Source organism: Mytilus trossulus, chromosome 1 (genome assembly GCF_036588685.1).
Source record: "Mytilus trossulus isolate FHL-02 chromosome 1, PNRI_Mtr1.1.1.hap1, whole genome shotgun sequence".
Taxonomy (NCBI): Eukaryota; Metazoa; Mollusca; class Bivalvia; order Mytilida; family Mytilidae; genus Mytilus; species Mytilus trossulus.
In genome coordinates, this window is record NC_086373.1 from 111992690 (window position 1) to 112008848 (window position 16159).

Genomic DNA, 16159 nt, shown 5'->3' on the forward strand with positions numbered 1-16159 from the left:
ACCATTATTTGTAATGAACCTTCCGACCACTGGACACTGATACACCTGCGCCATTATATTTAACGAACCTACCGACCACTGGACACTGATCAACCTGTACTATTATATGTTGTGAACCTACCGACCACTAAACACTTATCAACCTGTACTATTATATGTTATGAACCTACCGACCACTGGCCAATGATCAACCTGCACCATTATATGTAACGAACCTACCGACCACTGGACAATGATCAACCTGTACTATTATATGTTGTGAACCTACCGACCACTGGACACTGATCAACCTGTACCATTATATGTTATGAACCTACCACCCAATGGACACTGATCAACCTGTACTATTATATGTTGTGAACCTACCGACCACTGGACACTGATCAACCTATAGTATTATCTGTTATGAACCTACTGACCACTGAACACTGATCAACCTGTACTATTATATGTAATGAACCTACCGACCACTGGACACTGATCAACCTGTACAATTATATGTTATGAACCTACCACCCAATGGACACTGATCAACCTGTACTATTATATGTTGTGAACCTACCGACCACTGGACACTGATCAACCTATAGTATTATCTGTTATGAACCTACTGACCACTGAACACTGATCAACCTGTACTATTATATGTAATGAACCTACCGACCACTGGACACTGATTAACCTGTACCATTATATGTAATTAACCTACCACCCACTGGACACTGAACAACCTGTACTATTATATGTTGTGAACCTACCGACCACTGGACACTGATCAACCTGTACCATTATATGTAATGAACCTACCGACCACCGGACACTGATCAACCTGTACTATTATATGTTATGAACCTACCGACCACTGGACACTGATCAACCTGTACCATTATATGTTATGAACCTACCACCCAATGGACACTGAGCAACCTGTACTATTATATGTTGTGAACCTACCGACCACTGGACACTGATCAACCTATAGTATTATCTGTTATGAACCTACTGACCACTGAACACTAATCAACCTGTACTATTATATGTAATGAACCTACCGACCACTGGACACTGATCAACCTGTACTATTATATGTAATGAACATACCGACCACTGGACACTGATCAACCTGTACTATTATATGTAATGAACCTACCGACCACTGGACACTGATTAACCTGTACCATTATATGTAATTAACCTACCACCCACTTGACACTGATCAACCTGTACCATTGTATGTAATGAACCTACCGACCACTGGACCCTGATCAACCTGTACTATTATATGTTATGAACCTACCGACCACTGGAAACTGATCAACCTGTACCCTTATATGTAATGAAACCTACCGACCACTGGACACTGATCAACGTGTACTATTATATGTAATGAACCTACCACCCACTGGACACTGATCAACCTGTACTATTATATGTAATGAACCTACCACCCACTGGACACTGAACAACCTGTACTTTTATATGTAATGAACCTACCGACCACTGGACACTGACCAACCTGTACCATTGTATGTAATGAACCTACCGACCACTGGACACTGATCAACCTGTACTATTATATGTTATGAACCTACCGACCACTGGACACTGATCAACCTGTACCATTATTTGTAATGAACCTTCCGACCACTGGACACTGATCAACCTGCGCCATTATATGTAACGAACCTACCGACCACTGGACACTGATCAACCTGTACTATTATATGTTGTGAACCTACCGACCACTAAACACTGATCAACCTGTACTATTATATGTTATGAACCTACCGACCACTGGCCAATGATCAACCTGCACCATTATATGTAACGAACCTACCGACCACTGGACACTGATCAACCTGTACTATTATATGTTGTGAACCTACCGACCACTGGACACTGATCAACCTGTACCATTATATGTAATGAAACTACCGACCACTGGACACTGGTCAACCTGTACTATTATATGTTATGAACCTACCGACCACTGGACACTGATCAACCTGTACCATTATTTGTAATGAACCTTCCGACCACTGGACACTGATCAACCTGCGCCATTATATGTAACGAACCTACCGACCACTGGACACTGATCAACCTGTACTATTATATGTTGTGAACCTACCGACCACTAAACACTGATCAACCTGTACTATTATATGTTATGAACCTACCGACCACTGGCCAATGATCAACCTGCACCATTATATGTAACGAACCTACCGACCACTGGACACTGATCAACCTGTACTATTATATGTTGTGAACCTACCGACCACTGGACACTGATCAACCTGTACCATTATATGTAATGAACCTACCGACGACCGGACACTGATCAACCTGTACTATTATATGTAATGAACCTACCACCCACTGGACACTGCTCAACCTGTACCATTATATGTAATGAACCTACCGACCACTGGACACTGATTAACGTGTACTATTATATGTTATGAACCTACCGACCACTGGACACTGATCAACCTGTACTATTATATGTTATGAACCTACCGACCACTGGCCACTGATCAACCTGCGCCATTATATGTAACGAACCTACCGACCACTGGACACTGATCAACCTGTACTATTATATGTTGTGAACCTACCGACCACTGGACACTGATCAACCTGTTCCATTATATGTAATGAACCTACCGACCACTGGACACTGATCAACCTGTACTATTATATGTTATGAACCTACCACCCACTGGACACTGATCAACCTGTACCATTATATATAATTAACCTACCGACCACTGGACACTGATCAACCTGTACTATTATATGTAATGAACCTACCGACCACTGGACACTGCTCAAGCTGTACCATTATATGTAATGAACCTACCGACCACTGGACACTGATCAACCTGTACTATTATATGTAATAAACCTACCACCCAGTGGACACTGATGAACCTGTACCATTATATGTAATGATCCTACCGACCACTGGACACTGATCAACGTGTACTATTATATGTAATGAACCTACCGACCACTCGACACTGATCAACCGGTACCATTATGTGTAATGAACCTACCGACCACTGGACACTGATCAACCGGTACCATTATATGTAATGAAACTACCGACCACTGGACACTGATCAACCTGTACCCTTATATGTAATGAACCTACCGACCACTGGACACTGATCAACCTGTATCATTATATGTAATGAACCTACCACCCACTTGACACTGGTCAACCTGTACCATTATATGTAATGAACCTACCGACCACTGGACACTGATCAACCTGTACCATTATATGTAATGAACCTACCGACCACTGGACAATGATCAACCTGTTCCATTATATGTAATGAACCTACCTATCACTGGACACTGATCAACCTGTACCATTATATGTAATACACCTACTGACCACTGGATACTGATCAACCTGTACCATAATATGTAATGAACCTACCGACCACTGGACACTATTTAACCTGGCCCATTATATGTAATGAACCTACCGACCACTAGACACTGATAAACCTGGCCCATTATATGTAATGAACCTACCGACCACTGGACACTGATCAACCTGTACTATTATATGTTATGAACCTACCGACCACTGGCCACTGATCAACCTGTACTATTATATGTTATGAACCTACCGACCACTGGCCACTGATCAACCTGTACTATTATATGTTATGAACCTACCGACCACTGGCCACTGATCAACCTGCGCCATTATATGTAACGAACCTACCGACCACTGGACACTGATCAACCTGTACTATTATATGTTGTGAACCTACCGACCACTGGACACTGATTAACCTGGCCCATTATATGTAATGAACCTACCGACTACTGGACACTGATTAACCTGGCCCATTATATGTAATGAACCTACCGACTACTGGAACTGATCAACGTGTACCATTATATATAATTAACCTACCGACCACTGGACACTGATCAACCTGTACCCTTATATGTAATGAACCTACCGACTACTGGACACTGATCAACCTGTACCATTATATGTAATGTACCTACCAACCACTGCACACTGATCAACCTGTACCTTTATATGTAATGAACCTACCGACCACCGGTCACTGAGCAACCTGTTCCATTATATGTTATGAACCAACCACCCACTGTTATGAACCAACCACCCACTGTTATGAACCAACCACCCACTGGACACTGATCAACCTGTACCGTTATATGTAATGAACCTACCGACCACTGGACACTGAACAACCCGTACCATTATATGTAATGAACCTACCGACCACTGGAAACTGATTAACCTGTACCATTATATGTTATTAACATTCCACCCACTGGACAATGATCAACCTGTACCATTATATGTAATGAACCTACCGACCACTGGACACTGATCAACCTGTACCATTATCTGTTATGAACCTGCCGGCCATTGGACACTGATCAACCGGTACCATTATATGTAATGAAACTACCGACCACTGGACACTGATCAATCTGTACCCTTATATGTAATGAACCTACCGACCACTGGACACTGATCAACCTGTATCATTATATGTAATGAACCTACCACCCACTTGACACTGATCAACCTGTACCATTATATATTTAATGAACCTACCGACCACTGGACACTAATCAACCTGTACCATTATATGTAATACACCTACCGACCACTGGACAATGATCAACCTGTACCATTATATGTAATGAACCTACCGACCACTGGACACTGATCAACCTGTACCATTATATGTAATGAACCTACCTATCACTAGACACTGATCAACCTGTACCATTATATGTAATACACCTACTGGCCACTGGACACTGATCAACCTGTACCATTATATGTAATGAACCTACCGACCAATAGACACTGATAGTCTGGCCCATTATATGTAATGAACCTACCGACTACTGGACACTGATCAACCTGTACCATTATATGTAATGAACCTACCGACTACTGGACACTGATCAACCTGTACCATTATATATAATGAACCTACCGACTACTGGACACTGATCAACCTGTACCATTATATATAATGAACCTACCGACTACTGGACACTGATCAACCTGTTCCATTATCTGTGATGAACCTACCGACAGCTTGACACTGATCAACCTGTACCATTATATATTTAATGAACCTACCGACCACTGGACACTGATCAACCCGTACCATTATATGTAATGAACCTACCGGCCATTGGACACTGATCAACCGGTACCATTATATGTTATGAACCTACCGACCACTGGACACTGATCAATCTTTACCATTATATGTAATGAACCTACCGATCACTGGACACTGATTAACCTGTACCATTATATGTAATGGACCTACCGACCACTGGACACTGATCAACCTGTACCATTATATGTAATGAACCTACCGACCACTGGACAATGATCAACCTGTACCATTATATGTAATGAACCTACTGACCACTAGACAGTCGCGCGTTTCGTCTACATAAGACTCATCAGTGACGCTCAGATCAAAATAGTTATAAAGCCAAACAAGTACAAAGTTGAAAAGCATTGAGAGAAATAGAATTATCGTTTCACAAATGATATCAGATATGTTCCTTATGTGCCCTTCTCTATTTTTCACTATTGCAACTGAGTTAGACTATTAACAAGATTTGAAATAACAAAAGTATCACGACGGGTGCCACATGTGGAGTAGGACATGCTGCCCCTTCCGAATCAGCTGAGATATCTCAGGCCTTTGGTTGGGCTCGTGTTGCCTAGTCATTAGTGTTTTGTGGTCATTATTGTGTACCATTATTTGTCTATTTTTTAATATTTGTATTATTTTTTAGCCATTGCATTGTCATTTTATTTCTTATCTATGAGTTTGACTGTCCCTCTGGAATCTTTCGACCCTGTTCAGGCATTATGATAGAGGGGCTCTCTTATACATGCTTAATCTGTGTTCCAATCAATATATTTAAATTTAACATCTAAAGTGGAGTATAATGAAACAAAGGAATTTGATAGATGTTCTCCAACACAAGCTTTATAACCTGTACTCCTTGAGTGGGGTATAATTAAAAAGAAAATCTGGCATTATGATTTAGGTGTATATAATAAAAATCCGTTTTCCATTTATACTGTATACCTTAATTCCTCATTTCTTGTCTCCGTATAGGCATCTTTTATAAGGATCACCACCATGATGTACGGCGTATAAAGGAGGATATTTGGAGCCTGTATCGGTACATTCGCCTTCTCAATTCTCAAACCAGGCCCTGACGAATTTTATTACCTAAAAGTTAACAATCCAAAAACAGAATACAATGTAATGAAATAATACATACCTCACAACAAAATGATATTCTTTTTCCTGTGTACATTATTGTATTTCGCGGCAAGGTTATATGTTCAAGGTTATGGTTGACTCTGAAATTATTTAAGATCTCAAAGCGGTATACCACTGTTGCCTTTATTTATTCAACCCTTTATTTATTGGTTCTGTATTCACTTTGTGTCTTCGTTCAGTATATGTTCACTTGTGTTAATATGTCTTTTGATTGAATTTATCCGTTTCAATAGATATTTTATAGTGTATTTCTAGGTTGTGATGTTACACTATTGTTTCGGGTAAAGGTGACGGTTGGTATCTATTAAAACGTTAAAAAACCGCTGTATTTGTTTGCAACTGTCCTTAGCCAGGAACCAAATGTTCAGAAAGTGTCGATGGTGGATGTGTTTCATTAGTGTTTCTAGTTTCTTATATAGATTAATCCGTTGAATTTTTCGTTTTAACATTAAAAAACCAGATTCAATCCACTATTTTCTACATCAGAAAATGCCTTTACTTAGTCAGGAATATGAAAGCTGTTTTTTCTATTCGTTCGATGTATTTGAGCTTTTGATTTTGCCATTTGATTAGTGACTTACCGTTTTGAATTTTCTACGGGATATTTTTGTGATTTTACGTTTTACACTAGTCATGTTTTATGCGCTTTATAGCTTACTGTCCATGTTGAAGACCGTACTTTGACCTAAAATGGTTTTTCTTTTTCAAGTTGTGACTTGAATGGAGAGTTGCCTCATTGGCACTCATACAATATCTTTTTTTATCTATTATAATTGAGGTGCTCTAAAACGTCATAATCTGCACTCCTAGAGTGCGGTATGATAGATATTACAGTTTAGGTGCTCTCTAACACAAGCTTTAAAACATGTACTTCTTTAGTGGGGTATAATTCCACAAAACATCTGGCATAATGATTGAGGTGTATATACAAAATATTTCCGTCTCCCGTTTTCCATTTATTACATTATATGACAGGACTACAATACAAATAAATGAAACAACAAACAGGACAGAGAAACACAAAAAATAGCTATCAAGAGGTACCAAGCTTATAATTTGATACGCCAGACGCGCGTTTCGTCTAAATGATGCTCAGATCAAAAAGGTTGGCAAGCCAAAATAATAACAAAGATGAAGAGCAATGGGTATTGACTAGGCATACTCATTTGCATATTACGTATTGTTTTATATTACCCTAGTTATGCTTGGTTTTCCATCTGGTTTCTGACTGGTAATGCATTCCTTAAATTTTACACTGCAATGACGTCAGCAATAAAGTATGATTTCTACGTGCGGTGGCCGTGCATTTGCAGAGGTCACATTTCGTTAAGGTCTCACGAATTTTGGTCCAGTATAACCTAAACAGGCGCAATTTAATTTGCTGTTACTAGATATAAGCTAAATTTATTTATATTTAATTTTGTAGCTTCATAGAGGTATAATACCATATGATTTCTGTATGAATATGTTATTAAGGAGTTAATTTGAATTTTGCCAAGTATGTACCCCTTTCATCACAAATAAAACCTGACGACTCATCATGTTTAAAACAAATACATTGAGGTCGAACCAGTCCATCCTCCTGACTAATCAGTACTTTACTATTCTGTCCATCTTTTGATATAACTACTATTCTATTAGAGTAATAGTTCGCTACAATAATGTTACCATAAGTATCTGAACAAAGTCCGTATGGTGAGGATAAATCCTGTGTATATCGCCAGATATGTTTACCTGATTCATCATGACAGTATACTGCTCCATCAAGATAGTCAAGATAGATGATTTTGTTATTACAGTAAACAAGGATAAACAGTGTTGATTTACTCTCAACTTGTATTGAATTCACTGTGTTTCCTTCTAAGTCTATCATACGAATTTCATTATCATCCAAACCTACAGCCAGAGAATTATTTGAGAATGATAAACCGCTGCATACTTTGTCTAACTTGATAACTTTGGTAACTGTTTCATTCTCCATATTAATGATCTTAATGGCTTTCTCATTATGATAAGTTATAGCTATAGTTTTCTGATTGATCTGTGTGACACTCCTCGCTTCACCAGGTATTGGTAATTGTTTCTGGAGTTTGCCATCAGAAGTAAATATGTTAACTGTTCCAAATCGTTCCACTACTATAACTTTTCCATCCGTCAGACACATCATGTCAATTATAATTTTCTGCAAGTTGATTTCTATTTTTGCTTCAATATTCATTTTCATGTTGTTTATGTTGGATTGTTCTTGTGATTCTCCTGGTGTCTCCCTCTTCAAACTTGTTTCTCTATTCATAGCTAAGTCTGTTTTAACAACAAATACTTCTCCAATTATTCTAATGATCCAGATTTGCTTAGAATGTTCTCTATTTCATTATTTTGCTTTAAACATTGTTCAGTCTTTACTTACACTCATAGTATCACCGTCTTATGTGTGAACATAAAGATGTTAACATGTCAATTCATAAAGGTCATGATTTTGCCCGAAACCATAATTTCAACAGATTCTCTCAAATTTGGATCATTTAGGAAAGATGTTCTGGAATCATGGGAAATATACCCCTGTAAAGAGATGAAAATGCCAGTTAGGTATGCTTTCTTGCAGGTCCGATTTGGCTTATTAATCATGTTAAGGTAGAAAAACAAACATATTTTGAACGAGGATTGGTTTGAATTAAAAGAGTATAAGATTTGTAAATGATAGTGCTACTGTAGATTGGGCGGGGTTTTCTTTGTGTATTTCAGATATTTGGTTTTGTATTTTTGGTGAATACAATTTAATTTCTTATCTGAAGTTATGAAGAATCATACTTGTAAATCACAATTTGAACAAAGTATCACAAAGGCTTAATTTATTTGAAATTACTTAATTTGAAATATTGACCAAATAGTTTAAGTTTTGTTTTTGCTTAATACGATGATATCTTTTGAGGTTCACAATGCATAATTGAAGTTGCATGACATATATGCTTGTTTAAGTAAAATTACAATGTAAGTATTTGTGTCCCCTTATTCAGTGCTCGTAAGCCCTTTTTTGTAGCATGAACAGGACACAGTACATTTAGAGAATATTTTAGTTGTTTATAGCCAATCTGCAGTAATAGTTTAATTTGTTTTAAACATTTACCTGTTAATCTTATTGTGACCAAAGCTACAACAGGTGTGTTTGGCAACTAAATGTCATCCACTACTTCTCCAAACGTAGATCATCAAGGAAGTTAATTAGGAAATTTAAATAACTGATTCAGGTAATCGCTAAAAATATAAAATGACAGAAATAAACCTGATGTAGACAAACTGCATACGTAATACTAAACATATTTGATGTTGTATAATGGTGAAATGTAAACAAAGACATTTGTTTTCTGTTTGATATTTAAAAAAAACCCAATTCAATGAGTCTTGCTACTAAAAGAATGATTATCATAATGTAATGAATGAATCCGAAAAAAGGGGGGGATTTAAAAGTTAATTATAAACACGCAAAAGAAATATTATATGATTTGTTTTATACCAGTTAATGAATACAGATGTTCTCACACAATATAAAATTAAACCTCGCTAACAAAGATCAGATAGGTATTATACAGATTATATAGGTCAGGTATATTTCTGTCATTTAAAGTTTATCGATTACCTGAATCAGATATACATAAGTCTTCAATAACTTCTTTGTAAGTGTACATTTGAAAACACAGCGAAGGACATTTTAGTTGAAATACACAACTAGTTTAACTTTTGTCACGTTAACAACAGCAGGTAAATAGTTAAAAAATATAAGTAACTTCTGCAATTTGACAAATGAAAATTAAATATTCTATTAATGTTTTAATTGTATTGTTTGCTGAGGTTTACCTGTAAATACTATAGAGCAATTAAGATGCCCATAAGCACAATAACATCTGCGAAGAGAATACCTTATTTGCAATTTATTGTTTGTTGTTAATATATTTTATGTCAACTGGCAAATATTTCGTGCATGTTCAGACAACTTGAATTGTGTACTAAAAGCGGGACGAAAGATACAAAAGGACAATATTGCATTATATTTCAGCAAAAAAATAAAAACCAAACACTCATTTGTTCAATATTTTGAATTGAGTTAACTCCCTTTGTCCATAACTATAGATTGAGCAGACAAAACATGTGCTACATTCTGCAACTTGTATGAACATATTCATAAGTATGATCATTCACATAGTCACAATTTTATATATAATTATAAAAGGAAAAGGTATATTTGGGTCCAATTAGATGTCATGTGATTTATAAAAAAAAATTGGCTCTGGAAGTCATCTACACTATGGAAAAAAAAGCTTTATTGTTAAGTCAAATCGGACTGACAAGAAAGCATTTCCAACTGACATTTTTCATCTTTTTCTAAAAGTATAGTTGTAATAATTTCAGAACATCTTTCCAAAATGCTGCATTTCATTTTTGCAACTATTTCAATACTAGTATACACAATAATGGTGGAGATACAATCGCTCTTAGTAAAGCTGTTTATCAATTTTGTTTTACCTCTTTTCGTATTTTTGTAATATTTACTATGAATGAGAGAAGTGTTTTTGCCATGCTGACATTCACTGATGAGTCTTTAGTAGACTAAACACGCGGCTCGCGAAAATATGAAATTTTAATCATGGTATCTATGATGAGTTTATTTACTGAAGAGTAATTTAACCCTATTTGCCCTTTTGTGTTCCTGCTGTTAGAAGCCTTGTGTGTAGTTGTTTCCAGTGATATCTGTATAATTATTGTCTTATCAGCAATTTTGTGTTGGTGATCGATGTTGACATTTTGTTTTTTTTTCGTGTTATTTGTTTTCTGTCTAGCTTAATAATGGCTAATTTACTCTTAATCAATCACCATCCATGTCAATCATGTTGAATAACTTACTTATTGTATATGTTTAGATAATGGCATCCAGTAAACCTGTACCATGTGGACCTTGTCAGGAAGGAAAAGTAAACACTAAAGCTGAGTTCTGGTGTTACAGCTGTGAAGAAGGATTATGCTCAAAATGTTCTGGTCATCAAATCATCACGTGATCATAAGACTATTAATATCAATAGTTATAAACCCTCCATTGAAGCTATCAATACCGAATGTGAGGAACATGGTCAACAGTTTAACTTGTACTGTCCCAGTCATTTAATGCCTTGTTGTGATGAATGTATTTCTATAAGTCATTCAAAATGTACAGGAATAAAAAGTTTAGCGAGTGTTGTAGAAAAAACCATAATTGACAAATCCACTAAATGTCTGGAAAAGCAAATAAAATCCATCAAAAAGATTTTCGGAAATTTGGTTACTGACAAGTCTAAAAACATACGTAGAAGTGAACAAGAATATGAAAACATACAAGATTTCATTGTTAAAATTCGCAAGAAAATAAATAGCCATTTAAAAAACCTAGAAAAGAAGCTATGCAATGAGGCAGAAACCGTCTGGAATCAAGAAAAATCACAAGCAACCGAAGTAATCAGCGAAATTGAAGGAAAACAGAAAAAGTTGAATAAAATGCAAGACCATTTACACACAGTCATATCACACACTTCAAAACTCCAATCATTTCTAGGTGTACATCAGATTGAACAACAAATAAACCAATGTCAACAATATGTGGAAGATCTCAAAAAGGATGACAGGGCTAAAGAATTTGAGATAAAAATGAATCAAAGTAATGAAATAGAAAACATACTAAGCAAGTTAGAATCATTAAAATCCCTGGGAAAAGTAACAAGTGTTAAGACAGTTGAAGACTTGAATAAAGATAGAAGTGTAAGGAGGGAAGCACAAGTAGAATTACGAGAACAAACCAGTATACGCAAAATGACCATGCATATTGAGACAAAGATAGAGATCAACATGAAGAAGGTTGTTAGTGACATGATTTGTCTGATGGATGGACGAGTTTTAGTAGTGGAACAGGAAAGTAATGTTAACGTTTTTACTTCTGATGGAAAACTACGGAAACAATTACCTATATCAGGGAAAGGCTATGGTGTTACACAGATCAATCAAAACAATATTGCCGTTACTTATCCTTTTGAGAAAGCCATTAAGATCTTCAACATGAAGAATGAAAAAGTTACCAAAGTTATCACATTAGACAAAACATGCTGGGGATTATCATTTTCCAATAATGCTCTGGCTGTTGGTTTGATGCAAAATGATGATGATGATGATGATGATGATGATGATGATGATGATGATGATGATGATGATGATGACGATGACGATGCTGGTGAAATCCGTATTATAGACTTGGAAGGAAATCCACTGAAGTCTATACAAGTTGAATGTGAATCAGACCTGGAGCACCTTGTTTACTTAAATGACAGAGTAATCTATAGTAATTTTGATGGTAAAGCAGTTTGCTGTGTGGGTGAATCAGGAAAACAGATCTGGCAAAATACACAGGATTTAAAAGGACCAGGAGGACTTTGTACAGATACTTATGGTAACATTATTGTAGCCGACTTTGACTCTGGGAGAATAGTAGTAATATCAAAAGATGGAAAGGAAAGTAAAGTACTGATAAATGAAGATGATAGACTGGATTCTCCTCAGTGTATTTGTTTTAAACATAATGAGTCTTCAGGTTTTATTTGTGATTACAAATGCACAAAGTTGACAAAATTCAATTTATCTTCTGGATAACATGCACACTGAATATTCAAATGATATAATTTTCTTTGAACCTGCAACCAATTATATATATCATTAGCTAAACTAATGTAACCTTTGAATATAAGAAATGTTATTCCCTGTTTTTGACATTCAAATGAAAATTTGAAAATATTTTGTAGAATAAGCAACAGTTTCCTAAATGGATCTTTACTCTAACTATGATGATATTTACTGAACTGTGGTTTGAGTGATGTAATGTAGAATAAGCAACAGTTTCCTAGATGGATCTTTACTTTAACTATGATAATATTTAGTGACCTGTGGTTTGAATGATGTTATATATTTAATTCTGTTGTGTTTGATGTTAAGTAGTGAATTGTGTTTTTTTGTGTTGTTCAGGGGTATAAATATCTATTTTTTAAATATAGGATTTCTCTAATAAAAAAATATAAATGAACTTCATTATTGTCGCTCAAAGGTGAAAAGTTGCATCATAGACGGAGTGACATCAACGCGGGTCATTTGCATAACTAGATCAGTACATTCATTGACAATGTGGCAGAATAGTGATGTATGTACTAAAATGAGTTCAAATAATCGACATAATAAGATAAAATCGTTAGTGGATTAAGTTATCGCATTATACTGACATCATGGATAATCTACAGAATTCGATATTTCATAACAACCATGGAACTAAAGAAAACGCGCGTGAATTTCCCCCGATGTAATGGGTATCAACGTCCTGGAATATGGGTTAGCCATACTCAGGGGCTATGGGTATTGTAAAGACGTGCCTTAACCAATCAAAATCCTAGACATATACTTAGCCGGGGATAATACGTTTTCAAGATGATAAACTTAGTGCATTATGAAAACTGAAACAAAAACAAGTACTCAAACTACAATAGGTTACCTGATATAGTTTGATTGATATTTTTTATGTACGATAAATTATTCCCAATCTTTGATATCAAATCGGTCACCAATTTTTCATGTGTCTAAAAATAACAAATACATATGTAGGACTCTAAAGTGCGTTGGTACTGTAAAATGCGATGGTCACGCTAAAGTGCGATGGTCTTCGCTAAAGTAAGATGGTGTCTCACGCTAAAGTGTGATGGTTGTTTTTTTTGTTAATGCACGATGGTTTATCATGCAATGGACCATAGGTGAGGGGATTAAAGTTCATGGATTTAAAAAAAATAGTCTTTTTTTTGGTGGCAAAAGCTAGTATATACATTAGCTAAGGTCTAACATATGTGATAGTATAAAACAGATGTGGTATGATAACCAATGAGACAACTATCAACAAAAGACCAAAATGACACAAACATTAACAACTATAGGTCACCGTACGGCCTTCAACAATAAGCAAAGCCCATACCGCATTGTCAGCTATAAAATGCCCCGATAAGACAATGTAAAACAATTCAAACGAGAAAAGCAGCTAAACGGCTGCACCCAATTTTAGCAAAGACTGTCAGATGGGAGAAGTACAGAAGATGTGAATATTTTCATACGCAAAGCAATCCTTTTGTTTTGAAAAAGATTTTAAAGGTATACATTAATACGACAGCAACCCAACGACCCATATAATTCTAAACACTTAGAGTCAACATACAGATTTTTGTTATAGATAAAAGCCTATAAAGAATAAAAAGCCAGAAACTGCAAAATGAATTAATAATACGGAGTAAGTGAGTTTTTAGACAAGTGTTTGATTGCAAAATTTCACGTGCTCTTTGTTAATTTCGATATATGAAATTACAGACGGTGTAATATAAATCAGTATTAGCAAACGCTTCATTGTAAAGTAACGGTAAAATCAATAATGATTATGGATGACGGACGTTAAGTGACATACTAAAGGAATATTCAGAACAAAAAAATCAAATGGAAATATAATATGAAAATTAACCCTGCTTTGTACTATAGATAGAGACACAGAAACGGATTTCTAAAGTGTAATACTTTTGCTTTTAAAAGGGGGATGAAAGATACCAGAGGGACTATTTTAATAGTTTGTAATTCCACGGTTTGTATGTTTCCAGGGTTCACAATTTTGCCGAACACAATAGGAAAACTAACTAAATTGTTATCTCCGTTCTCGTCTAGATATACTGGTTCATTATAAATAAGAAGATGCGATATGAGTGCTATCGAAACAACTACCCAACAAAGTCACAGTGTAAATACATTTGTCCGCCACACCATCTCACTGCCTTTGAAAAATTAGCGGGGAAATATAGCTTTATTTTCGGAAAACGTCTTAATTTTTGGAGCAATTTGTGAGGCTTATGGGAGGGTTTGAGTAAACAAAATGATATTTCTCAGTTTTCCTCAAAAACGAGTATGGTGACAAATATTTTTCAAAACGTTATGACGTTCCATTTTTTTCAAAGAATAACATATCTTACTTTGGCCAAATCGACACCGTTAGAAATATTTAAAAAAAATCAAAAATGTGCATTTCAAATGTTCATTTCTTGTCGTTGTTTGGGTCCACCATGACATTTGTGGCTTTATTTGAGTAAGAAATAATGCTTTAAATGGTAAAGTTAGAATTTTCTTCCCATCTTGAATTATTTTGCTTCAATTTGAGCCCAATTATATACATATATGTCATAAAAAAATCATATTTAATTGTTTAAATAAAAAAATTTTTTACTGAAAAATTGCAAAAATTTTCAATTTTCAGTAGCATTTTTTGCAAAAACGAAATCGACAACATATATTTTTTATGGCAAAACTTGATTCTCTGTCAATTTAAAAATAAAATATCTTAAAGTGAAAAAATTCTCACCGTCAGAAATAAACTGTTGGATATGCCCTTAAAATGCTTAAGTCTGATTTTGAAAATTAAAATGAAAATTGGAATATATTTTTTTTTAAAAAGCGCAATATTTGGATATAACTTTTTCAAATGTCCAGAAAAATTAATTAAATCTATATTTGTATGGATAATTACATTCTATCATTAAGAAAAAGTGAACTTCTAATTTCTGTTCCTACAGTGATTTTCTTACAAGAAGTGATTGTATTAAAATACTTAAATGAATTTAATGCTTTGTCCCTTGAATTTTAAAATAAAAAAGTAAGTTATATATAAATCTTCCCAAACATACTTTAGATGTTCATTAGTCTGTCTCAGTTCAAATCATGTTTTTATTTCAAATCCATTT

The 16159-nt window shown here is 35.4% G+C and overlaps 2 protein-coding genes across 2 annotated transcripts; one reads left to right on the plus strand and one right to left on the minus strand.

The window, feature by feature from the left end:
- Positions 1-7311: 7311 nt before the first annotated feature.
- LOC134697938 (uncharacterized) lies at positions 7312-9580 on the minus strand. Its single transcript, XM_063560226.1, has 2 exons — positions 9466-9580; positions 7312-8900 (listed from the first exon to the last, which is right to left on the minus strand). Exon 2 carries the CDS (start codon positions 8632-8634, stop codon positions 7813-7815), a length of 822 nt encoding a protein of 273 aa, XP_063416296.1. The 5' UTR covers positions 8635-8900; positions 9466-9580; the 3' UTR covers positions 7312-7812.
- A 143-nt stretch (positions 9581-9723) lies between these two features.
- On the plus strand, positions 9724-13366 carry LOC134697927 (RILP-like protein homolog). Its single transcript, XM_063560216.1, has 2 exons — positions 9724-10097; positions 11255-13366. Exon 2 carries the CDS (start codon positions 11496-11498, stop codon positions 13002-13004), a length of 1509 nt encoding a protein of 502 aa, XP_063416286.1. The 5' UTR covers positions 9724-10097; positions 11255-11495; the 3' UTR covers positions 13005-13366.
- Positions 13367-16159: the final 2793 nt, after the last annotated feature.